This window comes from Hippichthys cyanospilos, chromosome 17 (assembly GCF_059441005.1).
Source record: "Hippichthys cyanospilos isolate Australia breed blue-spotted pipefish chromosome 17, RoL_Hcya_1.0, whole genome shotgun sequence".
Lineage (NCBI taxonomy): Eukaryota > Metazoa > Chordata > Actinopteri > Syngnathiformes > Syngnathidae > Hippichthys > Hippichthys cyanospilos.
The window spans coordinates 13925496-13952833 of NC_142385.1; the positions used below are offsets into that span (position 1 = coordinate 13925496).

Consider the following 27338-nt stretch of genomic DNA (forward strand, 5'->3'; position numbering starts at 1 on the left):
CATGACCAACAATATATATTTTTTTGGTATTTGAGATTAACTACATCTAACTTTTTTTTTTTTTCACCTGAATGCCGAGATCGTCTTTCCAAGACATAGTCACGTGTTCACTGATCCACAGCCGACAGGGCAAGAGAGCAAGTATAACTGCGGAACAACAGTGACTCCTTGTGGACACTTTTGGGATTGATCCTAGTCCTACTGCCAACTAAACGGCCTACAGCGGCTACATTTGCTGGTACACGCTCTTCACTGAAAAATACAGTGCATACAGGAATTACAACCTGACTATTCCAGTTCAACACGCATGCCTTTCTGAGACAAAATATACAGCTAAACCAAATACCTATTGTGAACCCTCACCTCTATGGAGGTGCTGAATAAATATCCCATACATTATCTACGTCCTATCTCAGTTACAATGCGCAGTTTTCCCTCAGTCAGGTCAGAGCAGGCTAAGTCATTTCTCCAGCAAAGATTTGTCAGAGGTCATGAAAAAAATCCTCTTACAGGCTCTGTTGCTATTCAAATACAACTTGTGCTATTTTTAGAGCGGGAAGGATGTGACTTCACTGTGTTACAATGAAGAGATTTCGTTCTTTATGACAACGCAAACTGTTTTAAAACGTGTATTCTTTTTTTAGGATCGGCAGATTCCCTGTGCGTTGGACCTTCCATTTATCATGATAATTGTGTAGTCAGTAACATCCGTTTGCTTTTTAATGCTAATTCATTATAAATTTGATGGTATTTTCTTTGCGAATAATCCGAAAGTTGTACCGCTTTCAAAGAAGCGCTTGGTGTCTGGTTCCTTGCTTTATAAAAGCTTACTGTCTTCGTCTTTGGCACTTGTCGATTCCCTTCACGGCGTTTCATGGAAATTTGTTAACACATAATTCTGCTAACAAAAAAAATAGCCTGTTATTATTTCATAAGTAGCACATATTTCCTGTAATTTCACCCTCCATGTGAGCTTCACATTCTCTTCCTCCTCATCCGACAGGCTCGCCACCATCTCTGGATGACGTGGACCTGCTGGCTCAAACCTCCAGCAGCGTCTTCAACGCCTCCTTGTTTTCTCGGCTCAGCGCTCACAGGCTGTGGGCCTGGCAAAGAGAGGCGAGCGGTGGGCGAAGATCTCAAAATACAACCCAGGTCACAACCGAACCGGTGGCTGTGACGTGGCTTCGTTTTGATCATCAGAATGCTTATGCTGGAAACAAAATGAGATTTCTACCCATAATTCAGGTGCGTATAACAGCCAACATGTTAATGGACTACAGTAGGATTTATAGGCTTTGTTTTTGCTGTGTGAAATGTAATTGCACATCCAGGCCACTAGGTGGTGCAGTAGTGCTCTCAATGTCAAAGCGTTCAGGATTTTTTTTTCCTGAAGCACATTTATGGTTCACGAGATTTCGAAAAAAAATCTGTGCAGTATTTTGTCTTTTTTTTCAGGTTGAAGTGTTAAACATATTGGCGCTCCTGTGTTAATGTTCCAGATTGTTCGTCATTAATTATTATTTATTGATGCAACTTTTTTCCAATAATATGGATCAGTTGGTCAGAAATATTTCTCGTTTGAACAAGGATTAACATTTTTTTTATTTCAGGCACTTTGATGCACTTTTTTTTTGTGGGGGGGGGGGCCGGCTAACCTGTATAATAAACCCTATAAAAAGTAATGTTAACATTTGCTGAAAGTTGATTAGATTGTTTTTCTTTTGTTAATCTTAAAAATAATAAATTTATATAGATAATGATCTTATAGTGACTTCCACATCCATACAACATCACTATAAATCATAAAACATTTCAACTTTTTCAATTATTGGAACAATTCTGCTCATTTTTACTATTTGTTCATCATACAGTCAAATAATGTCATGTTTTTCTCTTTTTTTTCTGCTTGCATTTGCGAATTGGTATTTGACCCAAAGAGACACCACACAGGCTGCTTGCAGATTGACTTGAGTGTTATTCCCCAATGGAGGACATAGTGACCTTTTCCTCCAGCATCACCCGTAAATGTTAATGTTTAACTCTCAGTGAAGCCACTTGTTTGACATGTAACGCCCGTGGCAGAGGAGGGACCAATGAACCGAGGTTTTACATGATGATTTCCTTAACGATTGTGGTTGAATAATTATTGCGCTTCACTAAACCTTGGACTCCATAAGAATCTTAAATCAATTTTCTAGCTATGTAAATTTCACCATTTGTCCATAATTATGTCTGATTTTTTATTTTGATATCAAAGGCATTTCACATCAAAGGGATAGCATTGAAAGAAGACAGTAGGGAGCTGAAATTTTACCCGGATGGTGACAACATGTCAAATTTCAAAATAATGTACAAGGGTTAAAACGTACACTTTTTTTCATGGTAAGGTTGGATGAAATTCACCTTAACTCGATTTATATTGCACTTTCACAACAGCTGCAGTTGTAACAAATCACTTTTACGGAGCGATAAAACGAGAACAATATTTACTATCAAATTATAAGAATAAAGATAAACAAATAAGAATTTAAAAAACATCGACAAAACACATTTTCAACATTTAAAAAAAGAATAAATATTATTTGCAAAAAGTAACAATTTACCAAAACACAAACGTTAAAAAATCACAAAAAATTCTAAAAATTAACTCCCAAAAACTGTTGCAATATAATATCGGTGAGGCGTATGAAAAGAGTGAAAAGTACATTTAAGGAGTTCAACCTTCTTAATTGTGCAACTTCCTGTGTAGCGTGTGCTCATACCTAAACGAACGCAACGATGCGCTCTGACATTTTTGTCTTTGTTTGCATAGTACCATTTTTTTCATCTGTGCCTTTCATTTTCACTTCCTGTTCAAGTTGAGCAAGATACTACACAGTGCACACTCAGTTGTGCAACACTTTAAAAGATCTTTCAAGAAGATCGGAAGGACAGCCATGTATTCATATTAAAACCAACAGTATGTGTACTAACACATTTCAAAAGTACAGTATAGGGAGCAACGCCTTCTCTGCAAGCAATTACATGTTACCGCTATAATGTACTGTCATTATTTAAAAAAAAAAAAAAGCCAATTCGAAGCAATCTAGGATTTTTTTTCAGACTTCTAACCCTGTCTACCTCAAAAAAAGTTATTACTTTTGTAAATAGCATTCCAAGGCATGTCAAAATGTGTTTCATATAAGCTACAGGGCACCAAAATGTGGCCACAAATGGCCCCTGTGCCATAATTTGTATTTAGGATTTTCTATTATAAAAGTGTGTCTAAAATTGCGTTAAAATGAATACAACAATACATTTAATTTGCCTGTCTAAACGGTTGAAGTTGTGTGTGGGTTGGGGGATACTACAAGGACCACAATGCACCTCGATCATTCCAGGCCACGCCCAGAACGGCTGCGGGTTGGTAAGCGATCAAAAACGCGGAGGCACGAGCTCGCTGGCGTCCACTCCGCGAGGAGAAGCGCCCTTTTCCAAATGGCAACCACTTCGGACGACAAGTGGGACCCTTCGCTCCACGGCTGCCAACACAACAACAATAACAACAATAACAACAATAACAAAGACAGCGAGGCGGGGGACACCGCGACCTCCCCTCCGGCCAGCACGAGCGAACCCGGCGGGAAGACGTCGCACGGCGTCGGTAACGGTTCGGTCATCAACCCCGGCGGAGGAAATAATGGGAAGTGGGTTCGGCTGAACGTCGGGGGCACCGTGTTCCTGACGACGAGGCAAACGCTTTTAAAGGAACAAACTTCGTTCCTGTACCGACTGTGCCAGCAGCAAGACCTGCACTCGGACACGGTGAGCGCAACCAGGACATTCCGCTCCGTACTTTTAAACAAAACAGGTTATGTGACGTTTTCTAGTGAACATTACTACATGTGCACTTGCAGTACACTAAATTAGGCGCAGCTGAACATAATAGAATGCAGGATTTTTTTCCAATATTTTGTCTCTGATGTGGACGATTAACCGGTAGTTGACCTTGTCGGTCCGTCTTGGAAGTTTACCCAAACTTCGTCAGCCAAATGTCTTGTCATCTCGCCCATATCCGTCATCACATCGCCCTCCGCCAAAGAAAATATCAAATATCAATATCAATATCAAACCTCCGGTCATCCTAAAATAAGAGCCGAAGCTAAACCGTACAGTCTTCTTTTCAATCACTCAATTTTCCTAACAAAGAAGGCAAACCTATGACAAAACACACTAAACCCACACCACAATGCCTAGCGTGCATGCAACATGTAAGCTCTACATTGATTTAACTTTTTCTTTTTAGTTGCTGCTGCATACTAATGCTCTAGCACTTTTTCACTGCATGTATTGTATGAATGTTTCCTGCCTGTTTAGACTATGTTTACGATTTATCTGAAATAAAGGTTTAACTTGGCGAGGTGACAAACTTACCAATGGTGATAGGGGACACAGATGGTGACAAAGAGACGGCTTAGTCCATCGTTTTTAAACTGTTTTCGTCACTGTCTAGAACCTCTTGTAAAAGGATTCAAGAGTTTTATTGTGATATGTATACACAACAAAATTCTTATTCTGTTCGCTTCCCCGAGCAGACTACATTCCATAATCGAGCAAATAATAAGGTAGGCAATAAAAGTCATCGTTACTCTACATTTGTACCGAATTTTCCATTCGCTACACTCTTTGTCCTCACATCTAAGTACACTAGTAGAACTACTCGAGAAGACATTCTCTGCACTAGTCAAATATCAAATTAATTCTCCAATATCTCGCCAACGTTTATTTAAGCAGCATGATCTGAAAAAAAACTACAATTTAAAAAGCCCTCCATCATATCACATACACCCCCATTTGATATGCTCCATGCATAGTGAAACGTGTGCGTGAGTGTCTCAGCATCCTTCCATGGTGTGAGTGTAGCTGGGCGTCAGATGGAGGAACACGTGCCTGCTCTTCGGGGGGGGGGGGCTGCACAATCACAGCAGCATCCTATGTGTAGCGCGAGAGCGCTAGCGCCGCATTCCCAGAGATTACGGAGAGGATGTATTTTTGAATGATGCTGATTTAGTAAATCTGTGCGATGAGAGGAGAGGATGCTTAAGGTGATTCATTGCCTCCTCTTCAAAATGTCACTGAACATCAACGGGAGGGTGCATGTGACATTTTAAAGGAACTTGCACTTTTTGCTATCTGGCATTATTAACAGTCAACATAAGAAAATACAATACTTGATAATGACTCATTTGGCATTTGCAGCCTTTCTTTTATGTCCATGCAATTCTAAGCCTGTACAATGAATGTGTTGAGCAAGATTGTGTGGAGTTTCAACATTCTTTCCTATGCTTCATTCACTTTGATTACTGTTTCAGCAGAGAGATTTTATTATTATTTTTTTTTGTAGCAACCCCAAAATCAACATCTCCGTCTAAAAAATCATCAATAACTAATCTCCGCGACATAAGGCCTGTTTTTGTGGAGATACATCACAAAAAAACATATCACAAAATAATGTAGGGATGCGTCTCGCGAGCTTAATAATTGATTCGTCTGTCAATTGATTTTTAATTAATAAATCAGATGAAAAATGCAAATTTATTCAAAAAGAGGACATTATGTCAAATTGACAGTGCAGAACTTACACAAACATGAATTACCGTATTTTCCGCACTATGAGGCGCTCCTAAAAGCCTCATTTTTTTTTAAAAGCTGATGGTGGGCCTTATAATCAGGTGCGCCTTATATATGGATAAATATTGAGATTGGGATTGGTAGACGGTGAATGATGTGATAAAGTAAGCTTTACCTGTTTCTTTTGTGTGTTTACAGTTGAACAACGTTGCTCATATTGACATTGAGTTATTATGCTATTCATAGTCTAGTTATTATTTGAGTTATTATTGTTATTAATTTGAGTATTACTACATTGTGATTGAAAAAGTTTTCAAGTATGTCATTTATTGAGGGTGCGCCTTATAATCTGGAGCGCCTTATATATGGAAAAAGTTTTAAAATATGTAATTAGTTGAGGGTGCGCCTTATAGTGCGGAAAATACGGTAATTGTGATTCACTGTTTTTGTTGGCCAAAATGCCAGAAATTTTGAGGAAAAACTCTTGATGGTTGGTTTTCTAAAACAAAAGCAAATGTTTTATTTTGATTCTATTCATTCTGCTTTCATGGAGGTCAATGAAAATTCAGAATCTATACTTTTTATGGGTACTACTTAGAAGTTTTTACGCTGTATAAAACAAAGAATCCTTGATTTATTTTTTCGTGGCACTGTAGAAATGTTTGATTTTGAAACTTCTCGGTGAATGTTATGTTTATAGATGCCACATCTGGTGTCTAAGTTGTGGTAAAGACGATGACGCACAGCTATTTTCTTGAACCTGGATATTTGAGCAGATGTTCTTTCCTGCGGCCAAAGCAAAAGAAAAAATAAATAAATAAGAATTTAGGCACTTTTTGCCTGACAGCGTGCGTGTCACTGGAGGGGAAAGAGTCCCATCATGTGACCCTCAGCGGGGACATAACAGGAGTTCCCCTTACATCGCCTGAAGACACACAGGATGTCTCTCCTTCTCATTTTTATCTTCATTTTCTTCGTCATTGTCACCCTCAGCGGGGATGACTCACTTTTTTCTCCCCCTTTTCCTCGTCGCGCTCTCTTTCTGCTCTCAACAGCAACAATGAGGAGATAGCGCGTGTGCCTCTTAGATTGTGAGAGTTGAATTCTTTTCAAGCAGTGGAACACGCCGTATTTTGACCGTTTTTGGGTCAATTTTATCCACATTGTTCTCGCAGTATTCCAGCCAAGGGATGGCACATTTCTCGTGTAATAAATGCAGTTTTTTTTTTCATACTATAAGCCGCAACTTTTTACTCATGATTTGAGCCCAGCGGCTTATAGACCAGTGTGGCTCATCTGCATTTTTTTTTTCCTTTGGCTTGTCAACACAGTAAAGCAAATGTGTGTATCTGTAGTATTCTGTGTTATGTTGAAAATATTCATCCATCTATTCGTTTTTTATTAATATTTTGGTGCAAAACATGCAAGCAATTTTTAAAAAGTAAAAAAAAAAGTCCATATACTATCTATCTGCGTAAATATATGACCTGCAATTTATAGTCTTGTGTGGCTTATCCGTGACAAAAATTATTTATCTGCTCAGTTTTTTTCTTCTGCGCCTTATCTGTGTAGAAATTTGACATGTTGTCACAATATGGGTGAAATTTCAGCTTCCCCAGTGTCTTCTTTCTATACTTTCCCTTCAATATAGGGAGCACAAGGGTTAATTTTCCAAATTCCTAATTAGCACAATTCTTCATAACAGGAAAAGCACTAAAACTTAACCGGCCGCCAGCCTGCTGTGTTCCGACGTTACTTTTCCCATATGAAGTAAAAATAGCACAAATGGGATGCGTTTGAAATTATTCCACCCAGTGGAACATTCGGTCACCAGAGAGGTTTTTAATTCCGCATCATGACAGAGTTTATGCTTGCTTGCCTGACAACTTGCTTACTTGGTCATTCTTCATTGGTTTCTATTTTTGTTATGTATGCAAATTGTAGCAAACGGAGCAGCAAAACAAACTCGAAGCTTGTGCCACACCATATTTATATATACCAAATATATGTATGTATATGTATGTATGTATGTGTGTGTGTGTGTATATATTGTGTGTATGTATACATATACATATACATATACATATACATATATATAATATATATATATATATTACACACTCATTTAAAAAATGAAGCAGTTTTTAGTGAGGGTTTGTTAGTTTTTATTGATTTAAAATTTATAATGAAAAGTGTTCAAACATTGTTTCAAATTGACAGGACAATAGCATAAATAAACCAAAATTCAGTTCTCACGTCACAAAATGAAAAAAAAAAAAAGTTATTTCGCTTCCAAATTAAGAGTAATTGTTTGCGATGTCTTATTTTGATTCCGAACAAAAATAACAAGTCTGCATACACGGAGGACTGAATAAATTGAATATTTACTGCAAGATGCCAGTCATTTTTAAATTAAACCAGATCTCAAAAAGATTAGTCTGATCAAAAAATGCTTATCGATTCATCGGATAATCAATCGGTGTTCGATTAATCGTCGCAAACCTTCATTAAAAACAAACCGCGAAAGGTCATGCATAAAATTAGGCGAAAAAGACGAAAACAAAGGACATTTGCGGAAACTAGCAAATGTCCTTTGTTTTCGTCTTTTTCCCATAATTTTGTCACACTTGTGAATTTTGTTTCCCAAATTTTGCTTGTTGTTATTTTGTTAGTTTTATCACAGCTAATTCCCAGTGCTGGAGTCTCCCTCGTGTCTGGTCCGCTTCTCGGGCCTTGTGCTGTTTTTAATCCCTTGTGCGCACATGCACGTCTCGTCTGCCGCCACGCGGCGCTTTTAATGAGATTACTGCCATTAACGACAATTTATGTGCTGTTAATGCCACCCAAGTTGAACCCTGTCCGCTGCAAGCTAATTACATGATGAAGTTAACATCCATCTCGATAGCCGGATGATATCATAAAATAAACGTGTAACAGGATTGGAGGATTGCAGATTATAACCGCGTAATCCTCTTTATGGAGATTGCGTCTGTGTAGTATTTGATGGCGATGAAATATTTCTGCAGATCATGCAGGTGAGATTGAAACAAGTGGCGTCCGTTTGCATCTCTGCCTTTTCCCGCCCCTTTTGAGTTCAGTGGAAGTGCCTCGCCCATCTCGCGGTGCCAGTGCGGATTCCACCGCGGGTCTGAACTTGCTTTATCATGCCATCTGTGTTACGATAGTCAGTTTCTGGAAATCCAGACCATTTTTAAACAACACACAAGGACGGAAGACAAGAGACTTTAGATTGTTTTCGCTCGCGAGGAGAACAGAGTTGTGTACTCTGTGGTATTGTGAATTTATCTGTATTTCTGTATATGCTATATGTTATCATATGTTATTGCTACTATCTTCTTCTCCGTTGACCGTTCTGACCTGTAGGCGGGTCACAGTGTCTCCTTTCTTCTTGTGCTTCTTCCATAGACAACTTTCTTTTTCAAACAAGGTTATACAGCTAAATAAATGCTAAATAGTGCTCAAATAGTTAACTAAATGGCACATAATCCTTATCATTATCATCATTTCACACCAGAACACTTTCGACGCGTAAAAACAGTTGGATTATGTTTTTAATGCATCCGTTACAATTAGACTACTCGGGAAACCTTTTAAAGGCAATTGCGCGGTGATTCACAACCAGTGGACAGTGTTAGCAGCGCACAAAATGACCAATCACGATCCGTGAATGGAAATAGGCTTTAGGTTGGTCACTCATGGGTGTGTACTTAATCTCTACAGGGAGTCATAATCTGCTTGTCTGAATTAATATCCTTGACAGCAGGTCGTGTAACATCATGTTTCACACACAATTTGGCAGTAAGGTGCTTTTTTTTTTTTTTTCAATTAGTTTGCTCTTAATTTGAAAAATATATTTTTTTGTCTGGCTTGTCTGTTGGAATATTGTCACCAATGACATTAAGCATTCAGATAAACATAACAAAATAAAGGCATACAACAAGGTGCCTGATTTTCCAATTAACTTGCTCCTAATTTGAAAAATATAAACTGTTCCCAAAATTGCAATACAAAGAATTAAATTAATTGACTGATACCTAGACAAATCCTGATTTAAAAAAAACAAAAAAGTATCTCCACATGCTGCTGCTTTACAGTAGAGCAGAAGTGAAAAAAACAATAAAAGAAATGATATCTTTCACCCATTGACACTGGCCTAGCACACTTTTTTTTTTCCCCTAAAAATTTGACCCATCCAGGAAGTTCCGGCCCACCGCTGTCAAGCCCACACTAGCGAGTCACGTCCAATCGTCCTCTGCTGCCCTTCCGCTTTCAGCACGCTGCGGATTTCTCTGCAGACACACACTCCCAAAACACACTAATGTGATTAGAGCTCATGTCCTCATCCTCCCATCCCCCATCCGTATGCCCTCATCCTCCTTCACCTTGAAAGTAGAACTTTTTTAGGGTCTTACTAATAGTCTTCCTTGTTGTCCTCAAGATCTGTCCCCTCATAAACCAACTGGAGATAAGCTATAGCAGAAAACTTTTTGTTATATGTTTTTATTTTCTACCTAAATATTCATGACTGATCATTTGTTGGTTCTTGTAAAAGGATGAGACGGGAGCCTACGTGATCGACAGAGACCCCACTTACTTCGGACCCATCCTCAACTACCTCCGGCATGGCAAATTGGTCTACAACAAGGAATTGGCTGAAGAAGGTATCATTGACTTTACACATTCAGTCTGTTTACATTTTAAGCCAGCCAATACAACCGCTGCTCTCCGTGACACTACAACCAAAGGGAAGGGAAGGGATAACAGTACACTTACTGTATAAGGTTTAATAATTGAAGATTTAAGTAAATATCTGTACTGCAGTAGTTTGACATCCAACTTTTTTTTGAAATGAAAAAAAAAATCTGCGATGCGCTGAGGATGAAATAAGGGAAGCGCGAAGTAGCGAGGTAAATTGCCTGTCGTTTCCAGTGTTAAATCTATGAAAAATGATATCTAGCGGGGACTGCTTGCTGTCTGCACACGCTAGCTGACGCATGTCTCTTTTGTTCCAAGGAGTCCTGGAGGAGGCCGAGTTCTACAACATCACGCCTCTTATTAAACTCATCAAGGAGCGGATCATAGAGAGGGACTCCAAGTCCACGCAGGTAATCCCCGAATGGACGTTTTCCGCCACAGCTTCGCAGATGAACCCTAAATCTATAGCGTCTTTGGGAAATAAATAGCGCACCTCTTTGCGTATGCGCCAACATTGCCATCATGGTAAGATCTCAAAGTTGTTGGTGACTTAAGGCTTTTGTGCTCCTCTAAAGGGTGCCGGCGGCCCTGTTTCTCCCTCCTTTCTTTTCCTGGGTGGTTGCACTCACACTTATATAATCAGCGCCCTCCCCGGCGTCCTCCCACTCGCCTCCCGTTGTGGCACTGCACTTAGCTGAACATGCCCCGGGGTCACGTGCGGCGAGCTCATCTGCAAATAGAAAAAGCAGATTTACCCACACGTCAATTCGTTTCTCTTTTCAAGACGCTTGTCCTTGTGTTCCTGCGTCCACGCGAAGGTATTAAAAGGTATTTTCTCCTCCTCTGGACTAGCAGGTTCCCCCTAAGCACGTCTATCGAGTCTTGCAGTGCCACGAGGAGGAGCTGACCCAGATGGTCTCCACGATGTCCGACGGCTGGAAGTTTGAGCAGGTCAGCGTGCGCGCCTGCAGAAAGCCCCGCACTGGACTACTCTGGACTGTGGGTTGGACTCACGCTGCTGCTTGACCCTTCAACTTTGACCCTCCCTCCCCCCCACGACCCCGACCCAATTCCTACCTGCTGCGCTCGCATTAACTTTACTTAACTTCGGGCGTAATGTAGCTCCCGCTTAGCGATTACGCGGAACCGTGAGGCTGAGGGCAGAAGATTAAAAAAAAAAAAAAACTTTGCTGAGCTGGGCTTACCACTCGGATGGCAATCACATTTCAAAACCACAATTGCGTCTGTTAAGAAGCCTGACAGTCGTGGTTTGATTCATTTCTTAAGATTTAAGATTTCTGAAGATTTTAATGAAGATGTTTTCAAATATCTGCCGACTGGGACAAATCTCGTGTCAATAAGTCAGTTGCGATCATCAACTAACAATTATTAGATTCATCCATTATTCGGTCAATTAACCAATTTAAAAAATAAAATAGTTTCCATCTTTTTACTGAGACATTATTTCATAAGGACAGTGCAAAAACAAATTTAAGATTCAGTCACTAGTTTGGACTTTCCGTCAGGAAAAAAAAAAAGCATAAATGTATTTATTCCAAAGTAAAAACAAATGTTTTATTTTTGTTCGATACAAATATAATATTTTTGCGACAGAAATATGAGTATCAATTGAAATTCTGAGCGATTGGGCAGTTTTAAATGAGCATGAACTCTTTCAATCCCAAAGACGTATATTTACGTAACTTTCAAGAGTCAAGGCATGAAATCCTAGGTGTTTATTTATTTATTTAGAGCAAAATTAACTCATTCAATCCCAAAAACATGTATTTAAGTCACTTTCAAGAGTTTAGACATCAAATCCCGGGTTTCTATTTACTTTAGTGCAAAATAATTTATTCAATCCCAAAGACGTATATTTAAGTAACTTTCAAGAGTCCAGAAATGTCATCCAATTATTTATTTATTTTGAGCAACATTAACTCAGTCGATCCCAAAAATGTATATTTATGTAACTTACGAGAAACGCCAGGTATTTATTTCTTTATCCATCAAGTGTTGGCGTAAATAAGGGTCAGGAAATTGCTGGCGCTGAACGCTGATTAATTTGATCGGTTGTGGATTAATCGTTGCAGCCCTGATTTAAAAATTCAATCAAAATCACGTTTAGCTCCCCCTTTTTCCTGCTTCGCCACCTTGCTCAAATGTAGCTATGCTTTGTTGTAATATATATTCGTTGGCACCGGCAATCAACGCTTCTTGTCCTGTCCGCCGCTGATTGCGCAACCGGCGGCTGTCCGCTCCCCGACCCGACCCGACCCAGCATGCACGAACACCGACCACTTTCCCCGCTCACGTCTTTTTCTTCCCGGATGAGCGTTACTTCCTGCTGACGAACCTTCTCCTTTTCGCCCGCGTCTAAGATGGTGAACATCGGCTCGTCCTACAGCTACGGGACCGAGGATCAGGCCGAGTTTCTGTGCGTTGTTTCCAAGGAGCTTCACACGCCCGGTTCTGGACTGGGTACGGAGCAAAGCCACAAAACTAAGGTGAACGCACTCCTTCTCGCACAAATGCATCAGTGAAGGAAAATCACTACTTAGGGTGTGGAATTAACACCGTAACGTGGTCGAAAGTCGAATTTCCATGAAACGGTTCTTTTCCCTAAAATATGCACGCATTTTATTGTATCTTTAAAATGATGTGAAACGTTTGTAGCCATTTGAACCAAAAAGCTGATGTATCTCGGTGGCGTGCCATAAAATGTCCGACTTTGCATGTTATTATACCAGAAAATTGCGCTCTATGTATGCGTTTGTGTCAATGTGGCCTTCTTTCTGATGCTTTGTGCGTGTTGATGCTTTGACCCCCCGCTGAAAAAGCTTCAAATGTCACTCACCGCCAAATGTCATCCACTTCATCACTCACACATCTCTTTTCAAGCGACCTTCACCTCCTTGTTTCGCTGTCCGCACTGTTCGCTCTTCATATGGATATATAATGTCAATATATATCTGACTGCTCACTGACACTCATTAGCATTCATTTTTTTTGTTTCTTTCCTACCCATTTTGTTTCCCCCCCCCCCCCCTTCGTCCTTCCTGCTGACCGCAGCCAACGGAGGCGCAGGAGGAGGAAGCAGCGAAGGAGGAGGAGGCAGAGGGAGGGAGAGAAACCGCACCGAATGAGTGGCTTAGAGAATGAGGGAGTCGTGTTCCTTTGTTCCAAAGCGAGTCGGGCGAAGGGTGAGGAAGCGTGTTAGTGACTTCAAAAGCTGTGTGTGAGAATGTGCCGTGTCAGTTCAGCTCAGGGTGTTTCATGCCGCCGTATTGGGTTTATATATCGAGTGACGTCATGCGCAGTGCGCGTTTGAGAAAACGCTTGATTTGCGGTTCGCCATTTATGTCTTTGCGGAATTTGGTTTGGATCAATATTTCATTATTCGTCAAGAAAATCACCTGGTAGTTGTTGTAGTGCTAACGGTTATTATTTTAAAGAAGTGATAGTTCCACTATCCTTCAGGGTGTGAAGATTATCATTCTCCTCCTGCCTGATAATTGATCTTCAAGTTCGGCAGGCCAGATTCAAAAGAGAATCGGGCCACATATTGGCCCCCTGGCCGTAGTTTGCCCATCACCGATCTAGATCAATTGTTCTCAAACGGGTGTAAACAAAAGCACTTTAAAAGGAGTGTGGGATATTTTAGCAAGCTTTCTGCAGGTAGCGACACAGTTTTCTTTTCGAATTAAGAGCAAATTAATTGGAACAACAAGCAACTTACAACCAAATAGTATTATGGTGACTCCTCTCCCAAAGGTTGCATGCCATTATTCTGTTAAGTTTTATTTAAATGCAATTTGTAAAACGTTTCATGCCTTTGTTTAATTCATTTTTATACAAATGCACTTTGTCATTAGTGAGACAACCTTTCAGCAGCCGAGCCGAGAAATGAAAAAAAAAAAAACAAAAACGGATGTTTACATAATTAATCTCCTGGAGGCCTCGAGTAAAACACGCAGAGATTCCTCGACAAAGTTGACAGAATCAAACATGGAAGGCGCAGATTGAAAAAAATGTCGAGAACCACCGCTGAAGAATATACACCAGCAGATGGGAATACGATGAATTTCATTGGCCCCAAACGCTCAAAAAGAGAAATGAGATCCATCCAGAAAATACGATCCATTTCCTGTTCAAAATAGATGGCGTGCCTTCTTCCAGCGCGGCTCGTCGGCGTGTCTCCGCTCGGCGCGCGCGTGCACACGCCCCCACTTTCCATCATTACCGAAAACCAAGAAATGGCGCGACTGCAGGTTCTAATTACCGACGGCGTGACATGAAATATCCTTGACCTTTCAGCGCGGCCGTTCTGACATTACGCAGTACGTTCTTCCCCGCGCAAATAGCGAGCGCACTTTTTAATATGCGTTTTTTGTTGACGCCGCCCCAGCCATCGCATATGTCCCCATTTTCATCGTCATTGCTGTCATAGCAACCGGACGAAATTGCAACTAATGAAGACGCGCCGCGAGCCAACCAAGATCCGGACGCTAAACCGTCTCGTTTCCTTCCACAGCTTTTCCAGATCCACGGCTCCCGGATGTAGACGTGACGGAACCTAAATTATTTATTTAGGCTCCTAACAACATCCTGTACATGGAATGCGTGTGTACAGACGGCTGGAAATAGATTGGTAGCATTTTTCATTGGTTTATTGAGCAACATAAAAAAAAAATGAACGGAAACAAGGCATACTTAGTCGAGTAGAGCAATATGCTCCTTTTTTTTTTTTCCTAGGAAGCGAATAAATAGGAACGGCTTGTACGTTGCAAGAAGATTTTTGAAGCTTAGTACCTTTATGACCAAAGATTTTGACTAACCCGTACCGCACTATGAGGAACTTCTGATCCCAGAATCAGCATCCAAACGATGCCTTTTCTGACGCTCGTTATTCCGGTAATCTTGGTATTAATGCATCGTTCCCTCGTAGGTAGAAATGCACGATATAAACGACCTGGAGTCGGGTCGCGTCCGGAGTATTTGAAAATTGATATCGGCCCTTGTTTGAACCCTTACGCGGTATTTTGTCCGATCCCTTCTTGGCGTTTCACATCGAAAGGAAAAGCATCAAAAGAAGACGGCAGGGAGCTGAAATTTCACCCAGATAAAGTTCGACATGGCACAAACACTTAGTATCTCGCTGGCAGGTGTGTACCATCCCGTGGATAAAAATATTGTCGAATATTATGACCCATATGAAATATCAGTATACCATCCTTTAGAATTAAATTTTTGACTCCGCCCATTGGGTTAGCCCTTATTGCATTTAGCAGACATAAAATAGAAAAAAAAAGGGCGCGAGTGCAGCAAATATAAACCGGCAAGTTCTGGAAACTTTGAAGATCTTTGCACTACGCTCGCATGATTACAAGTATTAATCTTAGCGTAAGCTGATGATAATCATATCAGAGAAAATGTTTAATTTGTTCTGTAACTTGCTGTTTTTAACATGGATAATTCAGTGCCTTTTAAGCGGCAAAAGACTGATGTAAAAAAAAAAAAAAGTTACCGTTTTTGTATACATTTTAGAATTCACGTGAGTACTTTACAATCTCCAATTTGAATTTTGATTGCAAGAGAATAGTATTTTTCAGGAGGGGAATAAGAATTATGTATGTGCAGCTGAATATTTGTGATGTTGAGGGCCTGAGATGTTTTTTTTTAATATCTTTTTTATGATTCTTTTGTATATTTGTCTTATTTATTAGCAAGGTTTCTTTTGAAATGTCCCCTCTCCTAATAAAAAAAAAAAATGTGGGTTTTGTTGTAGGGGTGCTCATCAGTTGGGCAGGTAACTTTGGGGTATACTTTTAAGTTTATAATGTTTGACTGATTCAATGAACTTGACTTGCATAAAAATTTGACAGGAGATATGCCGGTATGTTTTGATCGGCATGTCCATGTGTTAGCATTGCTTTCTTTTAATCCACCTTCTGTTTGCATGTCGTGTCGAAAATTATAAACTGCTTCCTGCTGTATTTGATGTGTAAAACCCATACAGGGCAATTGATTATTTCTGTAGATGTTAAACAAAAGTGGATTTAATATGCGGCCTCAATGTATTTGAAGGGGAAGTAAAAAATACAATAAAACTTCCATTTGTTTTTAAAGTGTTGTCAAGACAAGCTTTTTTTAAATATGTGTTGTTGTTTTTCAAAATGTTCTATTTTGGATGTAAACTGTGAAGGCAAACCCAATAGAAAATGGATGGATTGGATAGAGTCGTTACCGGTGAGTGTATTCTTGAAGTACAAACGAGATCGTTCGTAAGTGGTTCCCCTGATGATGTTCACGCGACGCTTGTCCTACAGGAAAGTGCTCAGAGTGTTATCCACAGTGGCCAGGTGCAAGTATTCCGGGGCTTCCACCTCGGACCCTCCCCCCTTGTCCTCGTCCCCGCCCCCGCTCGGGAGCGGCTTCTTTCGCCGGACGGAGCCTCGCGAACGCCGCTCCAGGCATTCCAGTATCATGTGGGCCAGGTCCTGCTGGAGCCGTTGGAAGTTCTCCCTGGAAAAGGAGGTCAGTGTCAATGTTGGGTTAGCTTGACGAGTTGCTTCGCGGAAGTTTGTGCGTTTGCGTACGTTGTGGGTGGAGTCGGTAGGTCGTAGTCTTGACCCGTTTCACCTGTCAACCAGTAGGTCGTCTCTGTTCCTTTACCCTGAGAAAACATCGGCATACTGTATTTTCTGCATTATACGGCGCGTCGGATTATAAGACAGGCCTTCACAGGCAGGGTGCACCGCATTATAAGGCGCATAGAATAGAAGCTACAGTAGAAGCATATCAACATTTTAAGCAGTGTGTTATCAAATGTTTCATTGTAAAAGAAAAGAAACACAACTGAAATGCATAGGTAAAAAATGAAGAATTTACATCGTGGTTATTTTAATTTTTCAGCGCCCAAAAATTAAATCTTGGAGTATAAGGCTCGCCGACTGTAAGGCCCATTCTGTGTCTGGAGATGAGGTGCATTTGAAATAGGTTCATGTCTGAGAAAAATAAGGTGCACGGCTGCCACCAACAATTATTTTAATTGATCAATCTGTTGATTATTTTTTCGATCAATTGATGAATCCGATTATGTTACAAATTATGGATTTTTTTTTCATATATCACAAAAGAATCAATGGGGAAACAATAGAGAGCTGAAATTTCCAACAGATAATTAAAACACGTAAAATTTCAAAATGCAACGATTCTGACATTTCTATGTGATCGCAGATGAACGTACGATATTTTGTATACAAACATAATTATTGTCCGAATTTTGGACCATATAAACCATTATAATTCCAATTTTTGATCTGCATTTTAATAGGACTCATGAAATTAATTTTCCTGCGATTTTTGCAACATTCCAGTGAGCAGTGGTCAAACTATGTCAGCAAACGGAAAATTCTTTGTGTTTCACCTCAAGACAGTAGGTGGCGGTAGAGACCAGTTAATGGCTCTTAATTTTCAAGCGCAGCGATCGTGTGTTCCTCCATTACCTTCAGATACGTTTCGCCCCTGTACTCGTACTCGAACTTGCAGTCTGTCCTGGTCAGGATATTAATAGTGGGCTGACTGACGTGAATCCGCAGGGCTGCGGCGCAAAATGTCACATTCCTTTCATTAGCTTGGCCGTGAGACGTTCTAATTGCACATAAATAATTACAAGCGGCGCAGGCGCAGGAACAGACTGGCGCCTTGCTTTAATGTGGACGTAAATCAGACTTAAAAGCGTCCTCACGGTGTCCCGTCGACTCCATCCGAGACGCCGTGTTGACCGTGTCTCCGAATAAACAATATCTGGGCATCTTGACCCCGACCACACCTGCTGCACACAGACCTACCACGCAATGATAGTATTAACATTTTTAAGAATAGAATATTGCAGAACAAAGATTTTTTTTTTTTTGACGTCATGCATTTCGATTGTATTGAAAATGTAATACGGTCTACCTGAGTGGACGCCGATTCGTATCCACACGGGAATGCCGGGCAGATGTCTGAGCTGGAAGTTCCCCATGAAGGCCAAAATATCCAAGGCCATGCGGCAGATATCCACCGCGTGCCTGTTGCCGTTGCGATTGGGTAGACCGGACGCCACCATGTAGGCGTCGCCGATTGTCTCCACCTAGAAGACACCTGCTTCACAGCCAACCTCGGGAACGTGATCCAAATTGTACCTTATAGACGTCGTGGTGGTCCAAGATGCTGTCAAAGCCCTTGTAGATGTCGTTGAGCATGTCCACCACCTCCATGGGCTTGCTGTATTGGCAAAGCGTGGTAAAGCCCACGATGTCACTGAAGTAAACGGTGACCTCGTCATACAGCTCCGGTTCCACCGCGCCCGTCTCCTTCAGGCTCTTCACCACAGGGCTGCCCAAAAAAAAAAAAAGCATTCTTTCATCTCCAGCGGCCGTTTTGGACGCTATTTTACATGAACTTTTATTCAAGGCCGGGCAGACCGCGGAAGGAGCATGAAGTTGAGGCGGTCCGCTCGGTCCCTCTCCATTTTATAAAGCGCCGTTCTCTCGCCCACCAGGTGCTCCAGGTTTTTGGAATACATCTGCAAGCGACGTATCATGTTGTCCAGGTAGCTCTCATTGTCCTTGTTGTGACTTTTACTTGAGGGAAATAAGGAGATACGTCATCACCACGCATTTCTTTACGTGCATCCTAGTGAATTTCAAGAACTCATCGACATTTCTAAACATAGAACCATGATAAGTCCAAATATAAGACTTAGATCATAGGTGTCAAACTCAAGGTCCAGGGGCCAAATGTGGCCCACCACATCATTTTATGTGGCCCGCCATATGCTAATGATCTCACTTCAAGGTTCGGACTATAATGACTATAATGGCCACTACTGTAGCTTCTATTCCAAATGTGGCCCACCACATCATTTTATGTGGCCCGCCATATGCTAATGATCTCACTTCAAGGTTCGGACTATAATGACTATAATGGCCACTACTGTAGCTTCTATTCTATGCGTCATATAAAGCGGTTGGCCTTATAGAATAAAATAGGCCAATCATAACTAAGTCATTGTAACATTTTATTGTATCAATAATCTTGACAATTACCTGATGATTTTGCCCAAGCAGCTTTCGACCTTCTTAAAATCTGGTCTTTTCTCAGCATCCTCTTCCCAGCAACTTTTTATCAACGTGTAGACCTAGTGGTACATTGAGAACAAAAAACAAAAACATTACCTTCATGAATTCATTGCCATGACATGGCAAAGCACGCCTTTTGTCTAAATAAAGCTCCTTAACTCACTTCTACAGGATTCCTTGGCACTAAGGCGGTTGTAAAACAGCGAGTAGGTGATTTTTTTTTTTTTTTTCTGCGAAAACTCAGCGGATATTTGAGTATGCAAATAAATAATTCATGTCTTCAATTTCCGTTTTTAGCTTCAGATGTTTTTGTCAACGTTAATGTTTAACTGCCAATGGGTAATAAATAGTCGTAATATTACTTTCGACATGTTGCAGTAATGATGCAATCATTGTGTTATCGCTGCACAAAGTGTGCTGTACAAAAACAGCGTTACCTCAAGTTCTTTCTCCGTTGCTGTGTCAAAGTCCAGATCAGGTCTGAAGTAGGACATGATGACCCTTGATAGCTTTTCTAGGCGCACATGGAAATGATTACACTGACATACATTACTTTTTTTTCCTCGCACTGTTCCGCAATGATAATTTAAATGCAATATTTACAATATACTTTATGCTAATGACTGAAAATGTGTTTGCTTCACCTGCACGGTCAGAGCAGCATTGCGTGTAGAAGGTTGATTTCCTCAGAACGATCTCATGAGCGATGATGGCGAAACTGTATACGTCTCCTTTTTGGGAGGTGCCCTGTTTCCTCAAGTGCTCCGGCGCCGTCCACAAGTCTAAGAGGCAAAGGCATCAGTCGATGATGTCAAAATCAATGCGCTGATGGATTTTATTTATTTTTTTAACCTCTGCCAGGCTTGAGAAAAGAGTTGCAGCCAAAATCTGTGATCTTCACGACCATGCGGTTGTCCACCACGCAGTTGGTGGATTTGAGGCGACCGTGCACCTGGATGTCACTGGCATGGAGGTAGGACATGCCCTGCAAGGACAGAAAGAATGGCGTACTCAGATTTCATTCGAGCTTTGACGCCCTCTACTGGCAGAAAGGAGGCTCTGCAGCAATATGTCAATGGGTGAGTGGCTTTTGAAGTAAATCTAAGAGAAGTTATATTTCTGGGTCGGCATTTGCACGTTCTCCTTTTTTCGCAGAGATATTTTTAACTATACTAATATTTAATATTTTCTAAAAATAACTAAATAAATGACATAATAAGTGACAGCATTACAAAAAAAGAAAAAAAACAAAGAGGCTCATTCATCACCTTGGCGATGTCATACATGACGGAGATCTTGAACTCCCAGTCCATAAATGTCTCCTCTGGATAGGACACCGTGTCATTTAGCACATACTGGATACAAGAAATAAAAGAATCGATGGTCTTGATGAGATTTTTAAGGGAAATCAATTGCAAATAGGCACGGGACAAATCCCACAAGACGAGATATCTCGCGAGGTTGAGTCGGGGCACTCGAGCGCTGCTAGTTAGCGGCTAATTTATGCTAGAGGCTAAATGCTGACAACAGACCCCATACTATAAAATGTCAGCTAATTAAATCGTATTGGTTTTGGTAAGATTTATTTTGAAGTGTTGCCCGGCCTTCTCATCACATTTGGTGGCGTGTTTTACCGCCACGCAGCACAATAGACGTCGTGCCGCGCAGGGACGAGAAATCCCGTGGCATTTTAGTCTCGCGAGATCTCGTCAGACGCGATGTCATCCCATTCTTAATTGCAAGGATGCAAAATAAGTTTCATGAGAAATATGGGCCATACGTACCCTGAGCGACCCCCGCTCACCATACTCAAACACGCCAAACACGCCTTGATCGAATTTCACTGTGCCGTAGAACTTGGTGAGGTTGTAATAGTCGATTTGCAGGAGCTACGGCGGAAAAGTTGGATTGCTTTGAAATGGAAAAGTTTCACGGGCGCTGGCGTGCGCCTCACCGCGTGAAGTTCCCCTTTCTGCGTCTCGTTGAAGTTGCCGTCCGAGTGGTTGAGCTCCTTCAGGATGACAATCTTCTTATCGTAGAGTGCCCGGCGGATCTTATAAACCTTTTTTCTCTCTTCGATCTGACGGGACACGATTTGAAGGAGCCTTCAAGTACAAAGGTGTGGCGACGTTTGAATTTCGTACCTTCAAAGAGACTTGGTTGTGCAAGTTGTCCTCCAGCAGCGTGACGAGATCAGACGGGATGTGGGAGATGGACCACCGTTTTCTCAGGAGACGATCTCGCCTGTTCTGTCTGCACAGGCGAGCAAATATCATTTGCAGTCTAAATTGCTCTTGCTAGATTGCTAAATTGCTCTGTCTACTTAGCTAGCACTCTATCTATCTAGCACTCTAGCTATTTATCTAGCTATCTAGCACTTGAGCTATTTAGCTAGCATTCTGTCTATTTACCACTGTCCACTTAGCTAGCACTCTATATCTAATATAGCTAGCTAGCTAGCATTCTAGCTAGCTGGATAGCTTTCTAGCTAGCTAGCTAGCTAGCGCTCTATCTATCTAGCCACCCAGCTAGCTAGCTAGCGCTCTGTCTACTTAGCTAGCACTCTATCTAGCACTCTAGATATTTAGCTAGCACTCTAGCTATCTAGCACTTGCGCTATTTAGCTAGCATTCTGTCTATTTACCACTATATACTTAGCTATCGAATGTATCTATCTAGCTATTTAGCTAGCACTCTGTCTAGTTATCACTATCTACTTAGCTAGCACTCTAATCCATCCATCCACCCACCAATTGATATAAAATATGCTAATTACCCCAATATTTCTTGGCATTTGTCATTCTAAAGCTCAATCACCTGAAGAAGACGAAAGCAATGATTCCCATCACCACTACGATCACAGCCAAGACGATGACGACAATATCAAGCGACGGCGCCTCTGGGGGGGGAAACCAAGACACACGTTTACAGTTCCTTGACTGTAAAAATATGTATTTAGGTTTCCAACTTGCTCTGTGGTAGCATATCAAATATGATGTTTATTGTGTGCAAATACAAAAGCCCAGTGACTCTACCTTCACTCGGCCTGTAATTGGGAAGTCTTTTCCCCCAGACAAAGGAGGGTTCATTTTCAACCAGCATGGTCAGGCTGTACTCCGTGTCATACTCGAATAAAATACGATACTGAGTAGAGAAGGATGTACCGAAGCATCAAAACTCCATTCAGTTATGCATATATTGTACAGATATATGCGCAATTAGACCATGCGTCCGTTTTACCTTGTCGTCTTTAGTGGTGTAAATGACGGAGAGATTCACGTCCCTGTCTCCCTGCTTGTCGAGCCGATAGTTCCCTGCGATGCCTGGGCGAGGACATTGTTGCCATGGTGACTAACTGCCAGTCATTGAAATTGATTGACAAGCCGACAGCAATCTTCTGCTGTACGTCAGCCCCGCGGGCGTCACAGCTGCTGCCGTTGGTTTTCAACATAATCAACAACCAGGGGTGTCAAAACGGAACCGCCCCATAATCCGACCCCAAAAAATGATTTTGTAAAGTGTTAAAAATTATGAACAGGACTGAACCCATTAGTTTGATGTCCGTAATAGACAAAAATTCTTTTTACAAGCAATGCAGATGAGCACCGTGACGTAAAAGTGACTAGCCGCCACGCTTGTCTGAATTAGCTTGCGTTCACTTTAGCATTAGCATTTAGCTTCGTTGCGCTACTGCTCAGCGCGGGAAAAATTCTTCCAGATTTACCATGGGCGGGATTCATCATCTGGGCCATTACCAGACAGTCAGGGTTGGTCTGTGTTGTAGTATTACAAACAATCGGTCTTGTATTTCTTTTTAAATGTATTTACAGCTCAGCAGTTAGCACACAGCGCTTCCGTGTCGGACGTGACATCGCGACTCCTTCGTAAGTTTTCAACTCCTATCATGTATGTCATTACGTGGGTGCCACCCAGCGTCCAAAATGAGACAAAACACCATTTTATTCTGTTTGATTTCGTTGCACTTCACTGTACTCCTTGAAAAAAAAGTTGTACGTCCACATTTTGACTGTGGCATTTTCCTTCCTATAATTAGGAATTGCGCACTTAGCAAAAATGAGTTTCCTCCATGTGGCCTCAGAGATAACATTTTTGAGCTTCTTAAGATTTTGACACCCCTGCTAAAAACTAGCACGCACATCCGTGACCATCATTCGATTGACATGACACTTACCGTCAAAGGAGATGTTCCTCAGGTAATTCACGGTGACGTACGGTATCTGATGTTCTCCAGAGTGAGGTTTCGCGATGATTTCCTGAATCACCCGACTAACCAGTATCACCGAGTCATGATACGCAGCCATGTAGTCGTTCATCTGCGTGGAGATGAGAAATTAGGCATGACAAAACGCTTGAAATTCTCCTTTCACTTACTGTGGTGTTGCTTTTCAGGTCTGAGTTGATGGTGTAATTCCTGCTGTTGGGCATGGTGAGGACCAACACGTTCTTCATGGATGGATGTGACGTCTTGTTGATGTAGTACTGATCACTGTGGTAAGGAGGCAAGTGAGTTTTTTTTTTTTTTTAACAGTTGAATGACGAGCTAAGACCATATGCGTACAAGTACTGACTTGTAGAGATCGATAAGAATGAAGAGTATCTCGTTGCTGTTGGCTTCTGCTGAGAGATTTTTCACCGCTATGACATCTTTCACAGAACCGCACATGATGAATACTGCAAGCACAAAGGGATTTATGCTCGGGTTTATTTGATTTTTTTTTTTTTCAGACAAAAAGTCCTTAAGCAGTATTTTGGGATGAGTATAAAAACTAGAACTGGATTTGTAGTTAAGTGTATTTTATTTAGCGATAAAACGAGTTACTAAACTGTAACGAGAAGTTGCATCATGTTCCAATTCATTTGCTCTGTCTTTGAAAAGAAAATCAAACCGGTCCTGTCACGGTATTAAAAAGCATGAAATTAGATCTGCTGATACCCCCAGAAATCGATGCAGATTTTTTTTTTCAATTTGGCATCAATTCTAGGTGAATTTTCACTTGCCTGATATCAATTTCCCATGGAAAAATTATTGTTTAAAAAAAAAAAAAAGTCTTTATTTTTGAGTGTGTGGGGGGGGCATAAAATATTATGGCACAGATAGAAATAATGCCAGCATTTTCTGATGTTTATAAAAGTAATTACAATTGGACATAAAAGTAATTACAATTGATAAACATTGGCCATTTGGCCTCGGAAAAACCCAGTGATAATCTTCCGTACCCCCTGAAGTGCCCTCACGTGACCCCCGTTTGTCCCAGGGAAGACTCACAGTTGCTTGTCCTGTTCCTACGCGACGACAGGACGCTTTTGAGGTCGTCCGGTTTGCGTAGCATCGTTCTTTCCACCTTCTGAGCAAACATGTGCGGAGCTGATTCCAGGGCATTTATATACCTGTGAAAGCATAATCATTTCCATCAATTTTTGAATTATGAATTGAATATGTCAACTCACTTCATCCCAAAGACATTTTTACGTTTTCTTGTAAAGAGTTAAGACATTTAATCCCAGTTACCTATTTAAATTGTCTTCAAAAAATGTTGAGTGTTTGACTTAAGGAGGTTCTAAAAATGGCTCCCACTAAACGAAATAAGTACCAAAATAATCAGTTACTGTAAATAATCAAGTACTCAAGTTAACAAGGACTTTAGGTAAATACACTCTAAAAAGTGTTGGGTTTAAAAATAACCCAATTTTTAATTCCCAAAACAACTCCCCAAATGCGTTTTTTGTACAAGACAACCTGAAAAAAACATTGGGTAAAATTTACCTAAATAAAGGCTTGATCCTTTTTTTTTTTTTTTTTTTAAACCATAATTGGGTTATTTTAAGAAAAACTCAAATACATTTTTGGGATTGAATCAGTTAAGGAGCCTATTACAGATCCTTGAGGTACTCCATAAAAATGGAACCGCATTAGCATCGATCGCAAATACGACGCGGTCTCACCAAAAGCAGTCTTCCGTGCTAGTCTGGAGCTTGTACACGTACGCCGTCTCCCACACCGGCTTGATGGCGTTGCTGTCCTTCCAGAAGTGGACGAAAAAGTCCGAGATTTTGCGCGCGGGCGGCAGGAGGCGCTGCAGGTTGAGCGTGTTGTCGCAGGCGGGTCCGAAGCTGCCGGCCGAGATGATGGGCGTGCTTAATTTCAGGCCCTTCTCAGCACTGCGCGAAATAGGACAAGTGAGCACCCAGCATAGCCGACATCCCGGAAGAAAGCTTTGGACGCGTGTGCTTACTCCACCAAGGGGAAAGTGGCGTATGTGCACGTGGGGCCGAGCACGGCACAGCCCAGGCTATGCGACTGCTGCGGAGAAATCACAACGTGTGCTCAGAAAAAAAACTACATGATGTGATTGCAAAAGTGTGCACGCCCCTCTTTAAACTGAAAGGTTTGTGCAATTAAAAAGTCTAGAAACAGTCAGGTCAAAGATGATTGTTAATTTAATGACATTTTAATTCAACGTGATATTGCAATAGGTCTCGTGCGAGTGGAATTGGTATCGGTGGCATTGATATTGGTCTGAAAAATGCTGATTATATGATTATACGCAGACGTACTCACCATTAGATTTTTTAACTCGGCCACTCCTTCGCATGCGCTGCTGCGGCAACCTCTCTGTCGATAGTAGGTTGTGTTGAAACCACCGAATTTCACCGTGAGATTGAGTTTAGTGTCTTTAATATGTTGAGTAGGAACATAAAACACAGGGACATTAGACAGGCGTACATATTACTCTTTAGTTTATCACTTGGGGCAGGGGTGTCAAAATCAACCCAAAAAAAAGCTTTCTGGTTGCAGTGTGAGTTCTCTGATTGTTTGGTTGACATTCCCTTCAGTGCAGCTCCATCTGGTGGACGCATAACGCACCCCCAGCCACTACTGTAGCTTCTATTCTAGGCGCCTTATAATGCAGTGTGCCTTATATATGAAAACGGTTATGAAACGGGCCTTTTATTGAAGGGGCGGATGAAACCTCCTTGCGGCCCGCTTTTGGCCCGCCGGCCTTATGTTTGACACGGCCGCTTTGAGTGAAAATAGCTGGTCAATAAATACCCCGTATGAGGAGATACGGCTTTGCACTAGTGTACTTTACTACTTCCGCGGTACACGACAGTCAACTTGCATAACAAAGTCATCGATTGAAACGTTCTCACCGTTGTAATGGGCCGACTGGGACTCCAAGGCTTTGAGTATTTGTCCCCGGACAAACTTCAAGCTCCAGGGCGACTCCTGGTCGTCCAGGAGGATCACGTTCATGGAGACGCCTCTTAGACAATGTCTGATAGCGTGATGCGACGCCATGAGCGACGCAAAGGTGCACAGCCACCACAGCCATCTACTCGAAGCCATTTTAGCTGCCTCTCACGCGACGAGAAAAAAATCCATGGAAGGCTTTTCGTCAAGCGTGCCACGCCGTATCAAAACGGGAACAAAAAAAAACTTGTAAAATCCGGTGACTGACCTCTTCATCTGTTTTGAAAGGTCTGAATCACTTCCCCAGTTTCTCACCTATGCTTCACACGCACATATCAACTTGTTAATATACAACCAGCATAGATCCAAGGAGGCCATATAACCAATATCTATTGTCATGCCAAGGTCTGCATGAATTATGAGTGCAGATCAGGCAGGCGGTGATAAGCAAGAGTATCAACTACTTCTGCCTGGAAGCGTCGTGGTAAAAGAATAAAGACATAAATCATGACTTTGAAACGGCTTTGATGTACAGCAGGTGTCACCAACGGGGGCACCGGGTAGCCCCCCAAAGATCAGCTGTCAGGTTCACCTGTTGGACATTTGTGAGAAACTATACACAAAGGAGAGAAGGCATTTTTTTTCTTATGCATGAGGAGAACGGAGGA

The 27338-nt window shown here is 41.4% G+C and overlaps 2 protein-coding genes across 7 annotated transcripts; one reads left to right on the forward strand and one right to left on the reverse strand.

Annotated features, from left to right (window-relative positions):
* The first annotated feature begins 117 nt into the window (after positions 1-117).
* kctd17 (potassium channel tetramerization domain containing 17) lies at positions 118-16457 on the forward strand. Of its 6 annotated transcripts, none has more exons than XM_088438194.1 (8): positions 118-238; positions 1004-1248; positions 3384-3807; positions 10187-10295; positions 10648-10739; positions 11182-11280; positions 12711-12836; positions 14864-16457. In XM_088438194.1, the coding sequence occupies exons 3-8, from the start codon at positions 3481-3483 to the stop codon at positions 14891-14893; spliced, it is 783 nt and encodes a 260-aa protein (XP_088294320.1). In that variant the 5' UTR covers positions 118-238; positions 1004-1248; positions 3384-3480; the 3' UTR covers positions 14894-16457. The 6 variants fall into 6 exon arrangements, with proteins under 6 accessions (XP_088294320.1, XP_088294314.1, XP_088294317.1 ...); XM_088438188.1 differs by lacking the exon at positions 118-238 and adding an exon at positions 13402-13532 and having other exon boundaries at positions 721-1248; positions 11182-11328; XM_088438191.1 differs by lacking the exon at positions 118-238 and adding an exon at positions 13402-13532.
* gucy2cb (guanylate cyclase 2Cb) lies at positions 14982-27116 on the reverse strand. The gene is made up of 26 exons (XM_088438186.1): positions 26631-27116; positions 26038-26150; positions 25712-25779; positions 25422-25637; positions 24745-24866; positions 24047-24149; positions 23850-23964; positions 23650-23791; positions 22698-22780; positions 22493-22601; positions 22275-22356; positions 21602-21710; positions 21412-21537; positions 21242-21346; positions 20726-20812; positions 20310-20442; positions 20102-20239; positions 19895-19971; positions 19425-19516; positions 18801-18959; positions 18519-18711; positions 18292-18466; positions 18080-18178; positions 17838-17932; positions 16929-17005; positions 14982-16854 (listed from the first exon to the last, which is right to left on the reverse strand). Exons 1-26 carry the CDS (start codon positions 26824-26826, stop codon positions 16653-16655), a joined length of 3216 nt encoding a protein of 1071 aa, XP_088294312.1. The 5' UTR covers positions 26827-27116; the 3' UTR covers positions 14982-16652.
* Between the last annotated feature and the right edge of the window lie 222 nt (positions 27117-27338).

What these genes read in the sequence shown, in the direction of transcription:
- kctd17 (XM_088438188.1), top strand. Translation starts at nt 3,481, where the DNA reads ATGGCAACCACTTCGGACGACAAGTGGGACCCTTCGCTCCACGGCTGC. An exon ending in AAGACCTGCACTCGGACACG is followed by an intron (nt 3,808 to 10,186) that starts GTGAGCGCAACC and finishes TTCTTGTAAAAG; the next exon opens with GATGAGACGGGAGCCTACGT. An exon ending in GGGACTCCAAGTCCACGCAG is followed by an intron (nt 10,740 to 11,181) that starts GTAATCCCCGAA and finishes CCTCTGGACTAG; the next exon opens with CAGGTTCCCCCTAAGCACGT.
- gucy2cb (XM_088438186.1), bottom strand. Translation starts at nt 26,826, where the DNA reads ATGGCTTCGAGTAGATGGCTGTGGTGGCTGTGCACCTTTGCGTCGCTC. An exon ending in ACAACCAAGTCTCTTTGAAG is followed by an intron (nt 21,538 to 21,601) that starts GTACGAAATTCA and finishes GTGTCCCGTCAG; the next exon opens with ATCGAAGAGAGAAAAAAGGT. An exon ending in TGCTTGGGCAAAATCATCAG is followed by an intron (nt 18,960 to 19,424) that starts GTAATTGTCAAG and finishes ATTTCCCTCAAG; the next exon opens with TAAAAGTCACAACAAGGACA.